Genomic DNA, 18,630 nt, shown 5'->3' with positions numbered 1-18,630 from the left:
TACAATGTAAATGTGAAAAGTAGGAGTGAAAAGATACTTAACACAAAAGGATGTTTGTAGATACAGCAAATTGATAGTTATAAACCTCAGCAAGGGATGGGAGGATACCAAAAATGGTTTTGTTCAGTTCTGGTCTTGTGTCGTGTGAAAGTTTTCTTATTTTACATTCTCGTTAGCTGAGCACTATTGCATTGACACAGGAGATCCCAGTGAGGTCATTTGGGATTTCCTCTACGGACACAGGCTTTGATCCTTGCTTGGCTTGGATAGTAAGACCATGAAGGATAGAAAGTCAGTAGTCTCGCACGTAGAAAGGTTTCCATGATTGAAGGAGAGTAGCGAAAAGCTGAAGAGAGAACCAATATATTTTATTAAAAGTCAAACTACTTGTCTGGAGGATCTTTAAAGAGTGCATCTATTTTGGACAATGCCTCAAAGACAGCATATCATAAACACAAAGCTCTGGGTTCAAGAGTTTTGATTCCTGACCATGGCCTTATCTGTGTGGAGTTTGTATGTTCTCCCCGTGGGTTTCCTCCAGGTGCTCCGGTTTCCTCCCACACTCCAAAAATAAACTAGTTGGTTAATTGGCTGCTATCAAATTGACCTTTGTCTCTTCTCTCGGTCTGTGTGTGTATATGTTAGGGAATTTAGACTTTAAGATCCAATGGGGCAGGGACTGATGTAAGTGAGTTCTCTGTACAACGCTGTGGAATTACTGGTGCTATATAAATAGCTGATGATGATAATAGAGCGGTAAACAGCATGACAGGGGACACCATAAAGTTAATTCTATATAATAACACCTATATTGCAGAAAAAAGACTATATAGCCAGACCTTCACGGGTTAAAGGGATTTCTGCAACTATTATAATATCGGTATTTGTTTCTGTAAGAAAGAAGAGTTGCTTAATCACATGTCTCTTCTTCTATGTTCTACATATAAAATAAGTCTAATGCTTTCAAGATGAGAAAGTTGAAGCTCCGAAATGTGACTTCTGCAATTACCAAGAACTATTTACAGAGAACTGTTTTTCTGCTAAATGTTATTGTTCCTTGTGCATTAAGCAAATGTTTTTGTTTGTTTTTTCCATTGTTTCAAGGTATGAAAAGATTAGTAATTCCATCAGTAAGATGTGAGGGCTCTTTAACTTGCATGGTGAGACTATGCTACAGTGAGTATGCTCTCTCTAGTGTGTACTCAATTTCTAAATAAACCAGACACTGATTATTCTCCCTTTATCGAATCCTCCAGGTCTTGAATTCTTTGGAGCTTGATCCAATTTCTGAAGTGTATAAAATGCTTTGCTTTAATATACATGTGTTACGTTATTCTCAACTACCTTTATTTAGCTTTCTGGCAATTCAGATACTGGTCATGTTGCTCAGCTCCCTGTTCCCAGTCCGCAAGGAAACTGATTAACTGGGATATTGATCCCTATTTATTTGCATGTCTCCTATATACACTGTAATGTGCACATTATAGTGCTAGGTGTCACTATAATAAGCTATTGAATATAGAATATTAGAGTATGAGACAGGTGATTTGCATGAAGCGCTCTTTACTGATGCTGTCCTGCCTCAACTTAAGATACCACCAACGCCCCTGAAATACAAATAGATAACTAAAAAGCCTAGGCCAGTGGATTCCAAACTTTTTCAGTTCAAGGCACCTTTAGGGTGTCCAAAATTTTTTCACGGCATCCCTAAGCCAAAATAATTACCAAGTAGTCCCCTGCCTTGCCTACCACTGGCTCTAGCCGAGGCACCCCTGTGAGATCTCCAAGGCACCTCAGGGAGCCTAGGTGCACAGTTTGCGAACCACTGGCCTAGGCAATGGTGCGTCATTAAATAACAATCTTAAAAACCAACACAATAGGAGTCCATCAAAAGCTTAATAAAAATTAAAGCTTAAAAGTGATTGTTTTACAAATCTTATTTATATTCTGTTACATTGTCTGAAATATGATGCTCTCTTTCAGTTGTGATGGTGTATCATTTTGAAAAAAAAATAAATGAAAAAAATTGAAATAGTGTAGTATATTTGTACCAAATGACGCTCAAAACTAAAGAAATACTTCACAATACGTGACATGCATATAATAGGATATGCAATAAGTGTAGTGAACCACTACGTGCCCATAAAATGACAAAAACCTGTGGGGAAGAAAAAACAAAAAACATGACATAGTCTTTAAAATTTATATTGTTTTGTTTCAAAACCATATACATAAATGCATTGTACATGGCTTGTGATTGTTTTTTGTATAACCTTCAACTTTTTTCCTAAATAATATTTTTTCTGATCAAACAGAACGATGACATCTGAAGCCTGGCAGCTTTAGTGTATGGTATCCAGTTTGTCAGCCCTAACTAAACATGTTGAAAATATTCTATTTTGTATAACGGGACATAGTAACTCAGCAGAAAATGAGTATAAGCAGTAAGAATGCACAGATACATAAGAAAACTGTTCAAAGGACAATCAATTATATTTATAAATAGCAGTGTGCTGTAAACAAATTTCCGAGACCAAAATGTGTGCCTTTAGTAATATAATAGACTATTGTAAATAAATGCTACTTAATGAAGTAGATATATATTATTTTATTTTTGTTAGAAACACATGGCACAGTGTTAAAGTGATCATAACAAATTATGTACAAGTCAAAAACAAATATTCACATTTACTATAAGGGAAGTAGAAAAAGGGAACATTTGGGCAGTAGAAAAATGCAGTAAATACCAAGCCAAAAAAATAAAACGTTTTTCTATATAAACATAACCATTTGTAGCTGAATTGTGCAAAATATCTATGGGAAGTACAACAGGATAACACTTAGGTGAAGCTTTTGGTTACTATACAACATATTTTTAATTTACTTTAAGCCAAAGTTGTAAGTTTATCAATTAAATCATCAATTGTGTATACAAGAAGTTTCATGTCATCTTTTTCACTCATCCGATGCTGACCATGTTTGCGGAGAATGACATCTACATCCGTACTAAGCACACAGTCAGCAATCTGCATTGACACATGCCATGGGACGTCCTCATCTTTCATGCCATGAATCAGTCGAACAGGGGAGGTTATGGGTATAGGGCTATTTAATAAGCAGTGGTTTTCTGCTTCTTTAATAAAAGAATAAGGGATATTATAAAAGCCATCGTCACTGTATTTTGAGGGAAGTTTTAATTCACCGTTTTCCTCAACTGCTTTCTTTTCCTGTAAAAAGAAAAGTAAAAGTAAATATATCAGTCCTCTCTGTTATTACAAAGTTTAACACTTTGCTCAAATTAACGTTATTTTTTAGCTTATTCAAAGCACCTAAGATCAGTGGTGGAACTGCACTGGACCTGGGTGTGATTGTGACAGGGAATGCTGGGTCCTCCCACTGATCAGAGGTCCCTGTTACTCCCTTTAAGTTCCTGCTATAAAAATGCTCATAAGAATGCATAGTCATTGAATGTACCGTCATGTTCAAAAGTTTTGAGAATAACACAAATATTATTTTTCACAAAGTCTGCTGCCTCATTTTTTTTTTATGGCAGTTTGCATATACTCCAGAATGTCATGAAGAATGATCAGATGAATTGCAATTAATTTTGAAGTCCCTCTTTTCCATGACAATACACTTTATCCCAAAAACAACATTTCCACTGCATTTCAGTCCTGCCACAAAAGGACAAGCTGACGTCAGATCAGTAATTTTCTCGTTAACACAGGTGAGAGTGTTGACGAGGACAGGGCTGGAGATCACTCTGTCATGCTGACTGAGTTAGAATAACAGACTGGAAGCTTTAAAAGGAGGGTGGTGCTTGAAAACATTGTTCTTCCTCTGTTAACCATGGTTACCTGCAAGGAAACACACGCAGTCAATACTGCTTTGCGCAAAAATGGCTTCAAAGGCAAGGATATTGCTGCTAGTAAGATTGCACCTAAATCAACCATTTATCGGATCATCAAGAACTTCAAGGAGAGAGGTTCAATAGTTGTGAAGAAGGCTTCGGGGCGCCTAACAACATCCAGCAAGCGCCAGGACTGTCTCCTAGGGGTTGATTCAGCCGCGGGATCGGGGCACCACCAGTGCAGAGCTTATTCAGAAATGGCAGCAGGCAGGCGTGTGTGCATCTGCACGCACAGTGAGGCGAACACTTTTGGAGAATGGCCTGGTGTCAAGAAGGCCAGCAAAGAAGCCACTTCTCTCCAGGAAAACATCAGGGACATACGGATATTCTGCAAAAGGTACAGGGATTGGACTGCTGAGCACTGGGGTAAAGACATTTTCTCTGATGAATCTTCTTTCAGATTTTTTGTGGCATCTGGAAAAGTGCTTGGAGAAGGAAAGTTGAGCGCTACCATTAGTCCTGTGTCAGGCCAACAGTTAAGAGACCATTCATGTGTGGGGTTGCTTCTCAGCCAAGGGAGAAGCAACCCTTTGGCTTCACTCACAATTTTGCCTAAGAACACAGTCATGAATAAAGAATGGTACCAAAACATCCTCCAAGAGCAACTTCTCCCAACCATCCAAGAATAGTTTGGTGACAAACAATGCCTTTTCCAGCATGATGGAGCATCTTGCCTTAAGGCAAAAGCGATAACTAAATCAAAATTTTGGGTCCATGGCCAGGAAACTTCCCAGACCTTAATCCCATTGAGAACTTGTGGTCAATCCTCAAGAGGCGGGTGCACAAACAAAATCCCACAAATTCTGACAAACTCCAAGCACTGATTAGGCAAGAATGTGCTGCCATCAGTCAGTATGTGGCCCAGAAGATTGACAGCATGCCAGGGCAAATTGCAGAGGTCTTTAAAAAGAAGGGTCAACACTGCAAATATTGACTCTGCATAAACTTAATGTGATTGTCAATAAAAGCCTTTGACAGTTCAGTATACCATAGCAACATTTGACAAAAAGGTTAAAAAGACTGAAGCAGCAAACTTTGTGAAAATCAATACTTGTGTCATTTTCAAAACTTTTGGCCATGACTGTACATCTAAAGAGAAATATATAGGTGATTTTCTCATGCTGCTTGTCAAGATAAAAATAGTGTCGGCACCATTTTCTCTGCTACTGCATGTGGATATTTTGGGGAGTGGAGAAGAAAAAGAATACTAACACGCTATTAACACTTTACAAAAAGTAATGATAAGATGAACACTGTCTACTGGTCCAAGCACAGTTTTAAAGAACTAAATATAATTTAAAGGAAGTTTAAAAATTCTAAATTAAAGTAATTTACAGCTCTAGACAAAAATCAAATAGATATGAAAGTCAATAACAGTGAATGAAGAATAAAAGCAAAGAACAAAATACTGTACTGATAAGAAAAACATTTGTTCTCCTATACGAATTACGCAATAAAGGGTATTTCCACTTTTATCAAACAGCCAACATTCTAGACCTATGTAAGCATGTCCATGCTCTATGGAAGTGCATACATTTACCTCTAACGGAAGGTGATTAAACACTGTCACAAAGTGGTCTGCAGCTGGGGCAACACCAACTAGAGCGGCTATCTTCTCTGGTCGTGCTAGTGCAGCAAGTAGCATAAGCCATCCTCCCATGCTTGATCCAACTAATATCTTCAAAGAAACAAAAATAAGGGGACAAAGGGTTATGGTAAATACAATGCTTGCAAAATTGTGTCTACAAATTGCACAGTTTTAAAATAAAGTACAAAGGGCTGTTTCATGACAATGGTGCCTCATCTCAGAACAGTACGAAATGCCAACAAACTCTGACCCTCTATATACAAAATTTTATTTGCTAAAAAAAAAATGGCATTACACAAACATTTCAAGGATAGGCAAAACACAAGCAGTTAAAATTACTCATGTCCCATTTGCAAGATCACATATAGTATTCCACTCATATATGGGACATCCATTGACCAAAACTGAACAATATGTATGCCAAGTTTAACAGCCCCATTGCTTAAGATTTACTACCCCACTGTTCATTTGCCCCTACTCTATTTGATATTGCCAGGCTACCAACACATTTCAAATGGCAGAGTAAAAGACTTATTGAATGGAACAGTTATTTCCATTAAGGTTTTAGAATAAGATCTTGACTTATTCAGGCATAGGCAACACGTGTTATTTACACATCATTTAAATACTTCAAAGGCCTCAAACATGTACCAGAGTGTGGTGCTTAAACTGTAAAAAGTCTAAAACACTCCATGTAAGGTTTGCGAAGTTATAATTGAAATCACAATTTTCAATGACTAATGTATTTAATACTCATAAAAGATATATAATTCAGGAAAAAAATATATACCCCAAAGCTTGCACTCACATCGTAGTACTGTCCAATTGTTGGGGTGCTTTTTTCCATAACTCAGTGGTTTTATAAGCCAAACATTTTATGGTAAAGGAACCAGATCACAACACTTAGGTGTATAATGATTGACTGTACACACTCTTCCCCCTCTCATAATGAGATCCTATAAGGTCTCATTTTGTCAAGAAAAGAGGATCATTGGAACAATTATGCATACTTAATGAATACAATTATTTGGGCATGTTCTTGAAAAGGAGGTCAAAGGGACTCAATTCAACAGGTATTCAAGTGACTTGTAATATAGGGTCAAATAATGATTAAAAAAAACAACAGTCCATAAAATTTTCTTGATTCTGCCATGTGTATTCCAGACATTTACAAGGCTGTGACCAACCAACCTTAAATAAAAATTAACAGGTAAGCAATGTTCCATTGTCCCTTCACTCCTGCATGGCAGCAGTGGGCCTGGGCCCAAATAGTTAAATTCACTTCTGGGTTGGGGGAACTACAGCTTGCAGTACTTGATTGCTAAAGTTTGCCTCTGCCAAAGCTGCTATGTCTAGCCTATAATGTTTACCAAGTATGCAAGGAAAATTGTGCCGCTTTACATACATTTTCTGACTTAGCCTGAGCCTTTTTCAGGCCATGAAGAAGTTATGGCTTTTGTAGTATAGGCATTCAGAATACCTGGTCACTGTTTCATTTTTGGCTTTGTATGTTTCAATAATGCAGTCTCTCAAACATGCGGCTAATGTGCCTTATCTAAGGTTGTAATTTACAAATTCCTCCTGTTTGTCTCAATGACTCAATTGTATCCAGTAGTCAAAGTGGAAGTTTAGAAGTGGCGGTATGGAGAATATATGTGAATGTAAATTGACAGTTTCACAATGGAGGTAGTAGGAGAAGTGGCGGTATGGCATACCACCGTATACCAGTCCAATTCTACCACTGATTGCATACAGATAAACTGAAAGTGCGGTCACTAAATCCAAGGAGTGCAAAGTCCGCCCTTTAGAGTTGTTGGGAAAAAAATTTTAGAAATCACTTTTGTTAAAACTGAAGATTAGTTCATGAAACAACGTTAAAAATGTTTAAATAAGGCACCCTAGAACCCGAAGCTTTCCAATCCTACAAGCTGAAATTATCATCACCAGAAACAATAAAACAGCCTCCAATAGGGGCTCAACAGATCCTGTCAGGGCACCGAGGACAAGACTGAAATCCCAAGCGACTACCAGAGGACACACGTTCCTACTGCCTGTAGGAATCTAGCTATAAACTTATCTCATTACCAGATTTACTTGTATGAAGGAGCTTGGTGTAAAAACATGAACTTTAAGGAAATTGAGGGCCAAGCATCTTGAAGTCACCTTGTAAATAACAATCTAAAATTAAACAATTATGTGCTAATCTATGTATTTTACTTTTCTCTGTACACTAGAAAGACTTTTTCCCCAAAATGTAACATAACCTATTGAGGTGCAGGTCTTCCTGCTAAATCAGACGGAATGACCCCTATTTAGAGTACCACTGTACATACAATCAGGCGCAGACCTACGATTATTTTTCTCGGGAGGGGAATTTAGAGCCCCGGCCCATTTATCTTTTTTTATCCCGACCAGAGGATACACCACTGCATGAACTCTGACTCTGGTAAACAAGCATGGAGCTCTGGAAATCCCAAAAGCTGGTGAATTGAGAATGTAGATTCAGGACACATCTATAATGTAATATTAGAATGTAAATATGGAGATAAGCATATCTTAAGTCTACGGAAGTCATATATTCACCTGGCTCTAGAACCACCAAGAAGGTCCTCGGGGAAACTTTTTTTTTCGCCTTCATAAAGTTGTTAATATGTCAGATATCCAGGACCCTCCTGAAACTTCCTATACTTGTTTCTACCAGGAACAAGCAAGTATAATTCCTGCCCCTCTTTCTGATGAGATTACTTTGCTTCTTAAGACACTTTCAAAGCTCTGTAATAGAGCTACAATCTTTTCCTCCTCTACTTGGGTCTGACATGCTAAAGACTTATGCTTGCTGTCAATTGTCAACCTCCAGAGAAGAGCCTTTATTGGTAATGTGTTGGATTCATAGGCCATTTGCTGTTTGGGTTCAGACTGATTTCAACAGAATCGACCTACCTCCTACCAGCTGAAACTCTTTGGACTCCCATCATGTCCTTCTGAGGAAAATTTTGACTGTGCCCTAAGTACTTTTCCCCTATAGGCACTAAAATATTATGCAGTAACATGTATTTGGCTCTGTCTGTCATAGCTTATACTTAGCTTCATTAAAACAAGGTACAAGTCCTGCCTTTTATTCTGTTGTGAGTAACCCTCTGCAGCCATGAATTATTACATCTAAAGTTTTGATCAAAATGAACTCAGCCCCCCTTACCAGTAGGGAAAAGGGGTTATTTCAAGATTGGGAAACTGCAGCCCTGTGTGACAAAAATTCCTCCTTGCCACCACCATCTGAAACATAGCTGCACCTGACAAAGTAATAAAGATTTTCCTGCAAAGCTGGAGTAAGAAGCTACACAGTATTGAGAGTTTTCCTAACAAGCTTAATGACAGAGACAATAATCACAATATTAAAGGAGGACCCCTGTAGGAGACAAAGTCCCTTAGCCCTTAAAGGAATACTCAGCTGAGACAAGGAATTTTTTTGTCGTAAATAAAAGTTTCCCCTTAATGAGAAATGTATCTCCCACTTTTTTTTCGCACACACTAACAACTGTGTATATTGTTCAGAACCATAAAAAAAATATAACAATAATAATTCCTCAACTATACTGAAGAAAAACATCATTCTTGGATGCCAGGCCTCCACATAAAGTCTACTGGAGGACTATAGTAGGTATGCAACAAGCCTTAATCCTCTCGACTAGGGTCTCCTCCAGGTAAATCCTATGTAAAACTATAGCCAGGGATTACTGTCTCAGCTAGACAACGGAGGAAGACACAAGAGGAAGAAAGAGGTGGCCTTAAATACTTCCAGTGTAATCTTCCTTCCTTTCTAGCTTCATCAAGTAGAGAATCATTAGTGACTGCTGCCATGAAGGGGTGAAAGAAAAAAAAAAAAGAGTAAAAAAACAAAACAAGAACTTGTGTGCGCCATAATGGGAAGTCGCCACTTCTGTGCGCAACTCTTGTTATCTTACATTATAAAAGGAAATTGAAACAAGACAATGAAACAAACAAAAAAAATGAAAGAGAGAAAGATAACCTGAGGTCCTTCAGACACGGTATCCAGAATAGAAAGTACATCCTTCTTCCATTTCCCAATTGTACATTCTTTCATATCTCCCTCAGAGTTTCCACATCCAGTGTAATCAAACCTAAAAAGGGAATATTACAAAGTTTGTTTCTCATTTTAACAGAAATTAATTTATTAACAAAAAGTTAAGAGGACAATGCATGTTCCTTATACAAACGGTATAAACAGCATTAACAAAAATGTATTGTTACCATACCCTGACACAGTTTGAGATGTTTGTCACAAAGTGCAATCTATTGTTCTCAATTCAGCAAATTTTGGCAAAAAGCAGCTAAATGCATTGTATTCAATGGGATTACGGACAGGGAACCTGCTTTGGTTGGAAATCTCAAGTATCTTCAGTACAGATAAGCTCCTGAAACTTTTACATTAGTGAATGCTAAAAGTACCTTATCAGCCCATAACAGCCTAGGATAGCAGAGAGCTGCAGCAATCATTATGGTTCATGGGCACATTGCAGCATCCAATTCAGGACAAATACAAAAGTACAGGAAGACACTTTAATAAAGCCTCCCCTGCTACGTACCATTAACAAATCTATACAAGTTTGGTTTGTCGGTTCCTGTTAGATACAGTTTAGAATGAACTCCTGTGACTTTTCAAACCTCTAATCAAAAGTTTCTGGAAATTCTTGCACAGTTGTTATTTACCGGATAAATGAGTGTCCAAGAGATTTGCAGAAGTCTTCAAGGGCTAGTGCTTTCTGACCATTCATATCTGATGCATAACCAGGTAAGAAAATTACTCCAGGGCTTTTGCCTTTTAGTTTTTGGTACGCCAATTTAGGGAGATCCTGGCGTGTTAGATACTGTATGGATGATTTCAACCTGCAGGCTTTACATGAAAAACAAAAAACAGTTATATACAAATATTCAAAAATGATGCAAAATCAAGACATAGCAGATTATGAAAAACACCCTAGAGCTTATACATACAAAAGAGATCAAATGCAAACTATACTGCAGCTACAATCTATATTCAGTATCACCCGTCTATGAAAAAAAAGAACCCACAGCCCCATATTTTAATATTATACATAATTAACTTAATTTAAAAATGATTACTACATTACTAGCTTTTACAATTTTGTATGCTTCACCTAATAAAGCTTGTTGGAAATCAACAAATTCCTGTGTAGAATTTCAATTTACTTTTCTAGTGGCAAAAATGAAAGGGCTTCAAAACATTTGAATTTGTTGCACTCTCCATCTTTGCTTAAGAAAGTCCAATTTATTGTTTTACATATATAAGTGCCCACATTACGCAGCCAGTTGCTGAGCCGAGTTTATTTGCATATTGAAAATGATTACAGCACACTGAAATATGATAAACCCACATTAAAAAAAATTATTTAATTCTGCAGTCTGGTTCATATAAACAAACATATGACCCCTTATCCGTAAAAAGACTCTATCCACTAGTATTTATGCCTGTATGTGGGAGTGTTTACGTTGCTGTGTCGATTTAGGGACAATTGCAAGCTCTATTCACTTGTGATGGTGAATTCATTGTGGTCAATATGGTAAGTGCTGTCACCACATCATGCAAACGCGATCACATCTATCATACGGTGTCACTGGCGTTTAATGCAACTACATTGGATAGTCAGCCTACAATAAGTCAAGTACAATTCACTATCTGCAATAAAAAAAAAAAAAAAAAAAAGGGTTTCCAATATTTATTGGATAGATGGAATATATTTGAAAGCATTCTTTTTTTCATTCCCTATTTAAAATTAACTATAAAATTATGAAATATATAGTATTATCATGAAATTAGTAACTACAGAATTAGTAACTACAGAATCTCCATGAAGCAAGTAAGAGGTTAACATCTTCCATAAATATCACCAAATTCTTATTATGCAAGAAGAAAATCATAATTTAAAGCAGCAATATCATGAAAAGAAAATCAAATGTGTTTTGGTTTTTTTCCTAACATAAATCACTGTGACAGGATGTAAGAAGTATGTTGGTATTTAACATTTTTCCCTTGTTTCTTTTCTTCAGGTTGCTATTAATGATTTATGATTCTGGATTACTATGGCAACCACATTGACATGGCACTTGATGTAGTGGGCAAAGAGGCTTCTGAACACCCCTCTGAGCACTTTCTGCACAGTGACATCCTCCTTTTCCCCTGGCTGTCATCACACAACATACTGGGAGCTGTGAGCCAGCGTCTATTTAGTAAACTGACAGTGTCAGACATATTTGTTTGCCCACCAGAGTACTTATTAAAAGGAGTCCCCACAGAAACAGCAAATTGCCATACATTGATTGTAAACGCTAAATCTTATACATTTCCAGAAGACTGCACACATATGTATGTGCATGCATTAAGAGCCTAGTTATCTACTTATGCCTATAAATAATTTGTAGGAGGATAGCTAAGAAATATGACTATAATATGAATTCTTAAAAAAGGTACTTAACTTGCAATTTAAAGAAAACAAAAGTTCTTTGTGGTATTGCTTCTTTAAGCATTGGTTTTATTTTTTACTTGGCTTTTTACTTTATTTAATTTTTTTTAAGTAATGGAATCTTTGATCAATGTTCTATGAGTTTATTATCACAGGGTCAAAACCATATTTCCAGTGTGTGCTTCTGACAAAAACTGTCAGTTTAGGAATATTTAGATTATTCTTATATGTCCCAAATTAAGCAATGATGTGTGACTGGAGCACTTTTCCCATTGTAATCTGGCTGGACCAATATGCTATCTGTGGCATTTAAAGTCTTTGGGGCATAATCAATTGTTGGCGAGGTTGAAATGTCCCCGCCGCGGGAAAAAACCAAAACCCCGTGCTCGTTTTTACAGGTTCGAGCAGCCGTTTTTAAAAAACTCGCGCAATTCCATTCCAAATCTTGCAAACACCACCTCACGCTCTAACTATTGTTCTTAGCGAGTTTTAGTAAAAGGAATGCGGCTGATCTTGTTTTTGTTTTATCTTCAAGCAAAGTAATCGTGGATCTTACAAATATGGTCTGCAAGAAAGAATGCCCCCCCCCTTGCCAGAAGAATTGAAGATTTGTCAGGGAGGAACATTTTGGAAGTACAAATATTTCTGGGACAGTGGGCAATCTGGACATTTTGGAAGGTACGAATATTTGGGGACAGTGGGCAAACCAGATATTTTAGAAGGTATAAATATTTTAGTGGGCCTTTGTTTACATCCGTTTGGGGAGCTAAAGCTTCAGACAACAGAGGATTTCTTCAATGGTGAGTATTTTGGGATTTTTTTATTTTTAATAAAAATCTATGGTTTTCATAAGGGTGTTTACTGTTTTTTTGTGGATTAATTATTTTTAATAAAGATTTGTGGTTGGAATGAGGGTATTGTGATTTTATTAAACATTTTGATTTGTGGAACTACAGGTCCCAGCCAACCATGGGTGTCAGGGCATGTTGACACTTGTGGTTATTCAAGTGCCAACATGCCCTGGCTGCCGTGGGCACGCTGGTGCTTGTAGTTATACAAGTAACAGCATGCCCAGAGTATTAAGGCCAACATGGCTGGCTGGAACCTGTAGTTCCACAAAACAAAATGGTGTCCATTTGTTTTTTTCAAAATAAATCGCCGTTTATTACCCTACTACCCACAGCCCACGAGGGTAGGAAGAACCCTAGTGCTATCAGCACTGGGCTGGATGTCCCTACGGGGGGGCCCGCTGTTTTTTTTCAGCAGACCCCACTCCATGGGGAATCCATCCCAGCGCTGAACAGTCTGGGGTTGGTTAGTCATTATGGCAGGGGGACCCCTGCTGCGTGTCCCACTGCTATAGTGCCGCCAACCCCGGCTGGTTTGCCTAGTGATGGTTCAGTGAAAATAGGGGGGGCCCCACGCAAAATTTTTCCCCCATTTTCACGGAAACAGCAGTAGGCTGCCAATATTAGGGTTAAGACTAAATAGAAGGGGGACCACACGCTTTTTTTTTTTTATAAAACAAAAAAATTTAAATCTTTTTTGACAATTTTGATAGCTGCCTATGGTCAGGCAGCCACAAAAAAAAAAAAAAAAAAACAAACAAAAAAAAAACCACTGATGTTAGTTTTCAAAAGGGAAATTGGTAAACTTTATAATATTTTTTTTTAATGGATTTTTAAAGAAATTTTAATCCTTTCTAATTGCAATGTTATGTTAATGAAACTATGTAACAATTTTTTCCTGTTTAAAACCTTTTTTATGACCTTTAAATAACTTTTAATTTTTTGGAGCATACCAAGGAGTTGTGCGAGATGAAACTGACGATTTTCCGGTTTCACCCGCTGCGTTAAAAAACAATTGAATTGCTTTTAACGCACCGGGTTCTCATCCACCCTATAATTTTGCATTGACAAACGCCTGGAGCGCGAGAACACCGTTTCGGGAAGAAGAAAAAAACAATTGAATTGCGCGAAAAGTTTCCGAGCTCGAAAATGCTGGGAAAAAAACCCCAAAAAAACAACCACACGTAACTCGTTCGAAATACAGAACTTGCCAACAATTGAATACGCCCCATAATATAGCAAACTTTTATTTTCTTATAGGTTGTAAGCTTGTGGTCAAGGCACTCCTACCTTTGTCTGTTGTTAGTAACCAGATTTGTTTTATTACCATATTTGTTTATATTTGTAAAGCCCTGCCAGAGTATGCTAGCGATATATAAATGTTAATAAGAAAAATAATAATATGCCCGGTTTTCTTTTATATTTCCATATGCAATACAGCAACGAACATCATCACACAAACCTGGAGTATACTTTTACTAGAATAAAGATAGCTTACTTTACCATTAGTGTAACTTTCATAGTAGCAGGCTAATAAAGAGCCTGTAACTGGGGAAGGGGCACCTGTCAAACACTTGAGTGGTATATGGAGGCCCTTACAAAATGTTGCTCCTGGGCCTACACATGTCTAGTTATGTCCCTGTGTGGTTTGCCATATTTTTAAAGACAGATGCAACATTGCTATTCTGTACAACAACTGAGATTCAATGATGTAAAAACATTTTTTAAAACAGTATTCAACAAAATATTTTTCAGAATATCTTAATTAATGGTCATTAATCACAGATACAGTTGTCATGGAAAAACGCAACATCACAACTTATTTCACCAACATGGGCAGATTCAGGTAAATAACACTTATTTTATGCTATCCAAGGTTTTGAAATTTTGGAATCATAGCTTCATATCAGAGGTAGACAACTTCTAGCACTCCAGTTGTAGAACTAGCAGAGACAAATTCCCGTAATATGTAACAGCAAACCATATTTTAATAAACAGCATGCTTAGGAAACATGCAGGTGTCCATCTGTCCTAGAATTACAAACATAAGCATACCCAGTCACTACCAGTAGAAAATATTTATATGCATTTCACACCTATATAAAGAAGTGTGAAATGCATATGTGAAAAAAAAACCTATGTTTTGTGTCATTTGTTGATTTACTTGCTCCTTAGGTTAAATCTTTCAGTACCTTTAGAAGTGAATATTGCAAGGTAAAAATAATTAAAGTGGAAAAAGCCTTGGTGCCCTGAGCAGGCCGCAGGCCTCCTCATCGAGATCAGGGGTTGGCAACCCCTGGCACGTAGTGCTGTGTTGTCTGGCACGCAGGAACAGCTGCGCATGCACAACAGTTCCTCCCGGGTCCTGCTGCTCAACTGATGACTTGTGAGCTGATGACATGCGAGGCGAGTCGCAACACAGCTGGCTATAATAATATCAATTGGGTGCACTTATGTGTTGCATAATATCAATTGGGTGCACTTATGTGTGGCATAATATCAATTGGGTGCACTTATGTGTGGCATAATATCAATTGGGTGCACATATGTGTGGCATAATATCAGTTGGGTGCACATATGTGTGGCATAATATCAGTTGGGTGTACTTATGTGTGGCATAATATCAGTTGGGTGTACTTATGTGTGGCATAATATCAGTTGGGTGTACTTATGTGTGGCATAATATCAGTTGGGTGTACTTATGTGTGGCATAATATCAATTGGGTGTACTTATGTGTGGCATAATATCAATTGGGTGTACCTATGTGTGGCATAATATCAATGGGTCCCACTTAGAAAATATAAATTAACAGTTAACTACTGCTTGAAAGTTAATGATTTATTTAAGCATAAGTGATGTTTATAAGTGTACTTTTCATAATCTGTGTGATAAATATAATGTTGGCAGATATTTCATAAAAATAATAGCATTGCATTGCAAAGTGTCTTGCAGCAGCTGTACATTTTTCTCTTACCATATCAATTAGGCACCGACCAGTCTGGGAACCATATGGCAATGCTGTGAGAGGTGCCTATGTATTTTGCAGAGTCCCTCGCGCCAGAGCCAGATTAAGGGAGGGCCCCCGGACAAGGCTCTGTATGGTTCTTGGTGCTGCCCCCAAATATCGCTATACAGAGGGGGCAACACAGGGTCCTCCGTTTAAGTGCTTAGTCTGCACTATGCGCCTAGGGTCCCATCAAGCAGGTATTATAGTAATACCATGCTTGGATGCAATTTTGTTTTTTAAGCCTTCTGGGTGTAATGATGACTCAGCTGCTACCACAATGCTGTCACTGTGAAGAGAAGCCGCTCTGTCTCCCGGGCTTTAGATCTGCAGCTGAGGGGAAAAGTGAGAATTGGGAGGTGGTGGTGATGGTAGTAGAGCTAGGGGTGGGTCTGTGTCTGTCTGTAAGACATTCAATGTAAACCTTAAGGACAACCCAGGAAGGGAAACCAAGTTGATGAGTAGGGAAATGAGGTGAAAGTGGAGACAGAGAAGGGGATTAAGGTGGCAATGATGATGCTAAGGAGGTGGGGAATGGGTAGGAAGAGGGAAGATAGAAAATATACTTGAGGGGGACAGAGGAGTACGATGAAGGGGATTGAAGAGGGGAACAGAGTTAGGATGTGCTTCTAAGACCTGGATTTTCTATTTGCCCCATGGCAGTTTTTATTGTGGACCCTCTCTCCCTGTCTCTGAAAAGTATCATTTAAAAAAGTGGGCATTTTCAGAGACTGAAGAAAATCACACAGTAAAATTACAAAGTTACAATTGAGCCATGGATGTTGACTAGTGTCTCACTTTGTGTAACCATATGGACAATTGCACTGCCTGTCAGAACACTACCAACCACAATTTACCACCTGTTTTTACCGATAACTCGTTCCATTAGCTCCTCTCGACATACATTAGAAATGATTGACAAGGGCATGTATAAATGTTAATATTAAACAAGCAAAACAAAAATTACATAAGACACCTTCATGCTAACTGTTGCCACAGACATTAGCATGTTGCCTTGCCACACTCCATGCCTGCAAATGCTTAGTTGGACTAGGCTGTTAGGGATTACCAATATATACATACACATACTAAGGTAATTTGATAATTATATGGGTCACTTGTAACGAAGGAAGACGAGCTGTCTGGGTGCAGTCTGCAAAACAGGCCAACAGGAGTGTGTGAGGGAAGAGTTCTTAATGTAATGTGGGTGGGCTATTCATTTAATGGTGGAGTTTGGCTGAAGGCTAATTATTTAATGGTGGATGCTATTAATTTATTTGAGAGGTGATGGTGGAGTATTTAATTTAATAGTGGGGAGTATTTAATTTACGGTGAGTTAATGGGACCTTTAATTTAATGCTCTGCTGCTTTCGGGCCTATTAATTTCGTTTGGGGAGAAGAAGGGCTACTTATTAAATATGAATATGAATTATTAAATGTTGGCAATGGTTGTGTGAAATGGGTTTATTATATGTAAATTCTATTCATTTATTGCCAGGCTGTTTTATGGGGAGGGAAATAGGTTTATTTATTAACTGTTAACGCTATTAATTCAATGTCTGGGCTGGTTGGCAGAAATAGTTCTATTATTAAATATTTTATTTAATGTTATATTCAGGGCTGGTTGCAAGGTGGGAGGCCTACTGTTTCAGATTTTCACAAACATTCCAGGATCTACACAAGCAACAGCTGAGTTTCAGACACCAGCTGCTGCAAGTAGGGAAAGCGGCAAGAACAGGGAGGAGAAAGCAGGACAATCTGCCATCTGTCCTGAATCTGGTGGGACAGTCCAGAATTTGGGTGACTGTCCCACTTAGTCAGGATTTGGTCTGGCTGCAAGGACAGTTGGGAGATATATCCCACTTCCCTGCCTGTGAAGAAGGAGCTGCCTGCACCTAACAATAGTGCATATAGTATTGCCTATGTATTTGTCTAAAATTATAGCCTTATTACACCATAGCGCCCCCCCCCCCCCCCACACACTCTTAAGTGCCCCAGGACCCCCCAGAGCCTTAATCCAGCTGTTCTACCCACCTATGTAGCGCTGCAGAACCATAAAAGATAATATGTAATTCTGACATATCTGTCATAATGAAGTGTGTTAGCTTAACACAACCTGTTACTGATTTTTAAAAGGAGCAGTTATTGATCAATTAGAAGTAACACAGTTATGACAGTATGTGAAATGTTACCATATTGCAATGGTACAGATACTGCACTTTTGGTAAAAGACAAGGAAGACGGTCCCACTCGTGTGACAGCTGTACTTGGGGAAGTGGTGTCGCTCTCTCACCTGCAGGGTGCATGGTGACTTTGGGCTGCATGAAGGCAGCATTATGTGTGCAGAGCGCCAGCGTCCACATGCGAGGTCTCCCCAGCGCTCGAGACGCCATATCCTCTAATCTAGTCTAAACCTAAACCAATCGCACTATCTGATCGCCAGACTTGCTCCAGTGACGTATCCGGAAGCTGAGCTCCTGCCCTCTCGGTGACAGCTGCAGCACGTGACACAGCTAGTGGACATTGTACGGAGTTGACGAGTCACGTGATACAGCTAGTGGACATTGTACGGAGGTGACGAGTCACATGATGTGCTCACCAGTTGTTCTGTGCTATAGAGTTCTACCGAAATACATGTTATTTTATTGTTACCGGTTACCGGCTTTTCATCAATCATAGTACACACAGCCCATTAATGCAGGAGTTATTAACCAAATCTATGGATGGGTAGCCTTCCGTTTCATAGCTGGACTCATTTTAAGTTACTAAAGTATCAGCG

General features: G+C 38.4%; 1 protein-coding gene across 1 annotated transcript; it reads right to left on the bottom strand.

Moving 5' to 3' along the window:
- Positions 1–2,588: 2,588 nt before the first annotated feature.
- Positions 2,589–18,330, bottom strand: ABHD10 (abhydrolase domain containing 10, depalmitoylase). The gene is made up of 5 exons (XM_075195557.1): positions 18,145–18,330; positions 10,227–10,410; positions 9,526–9,637; positions 5,451–5,588; positions 2,589–3,227 (listed from the first exon to the last, which is right to left on the bottom strand). Exons 1-5 carry the CDS (start codon positions 18,242–18,244, stop codon positions 2,886–2,888), a joined length of 876 nt encoding a protein of 291 aa, XP_075051658.1. The 5' UTR covers positions 18,245–18,330; the 3' UTR covers positions 2,589–2,885.
- Positions 18,331–18,630: the final 300 nt, after the last annotated feature.

Source organism: Mixophyes fleayi, chromosome 2 (assembly GCF_038048845.1).
Source record: "Mixophyes fleayi isolate aMixFle1 chromosome 2, aMixFle1.hap1, whole genome shotgun sequence".
NCBI lineage: Eukaryota > Metazoa > Chordata > Amphibia > Anura > Limnodynastidae > Mixophyes > Mixophyes fleayi.
Note: the sequence above shows the minus strand (reverse complement) of the source record. Positions and strands in the feature narration are given on the sequence as shown.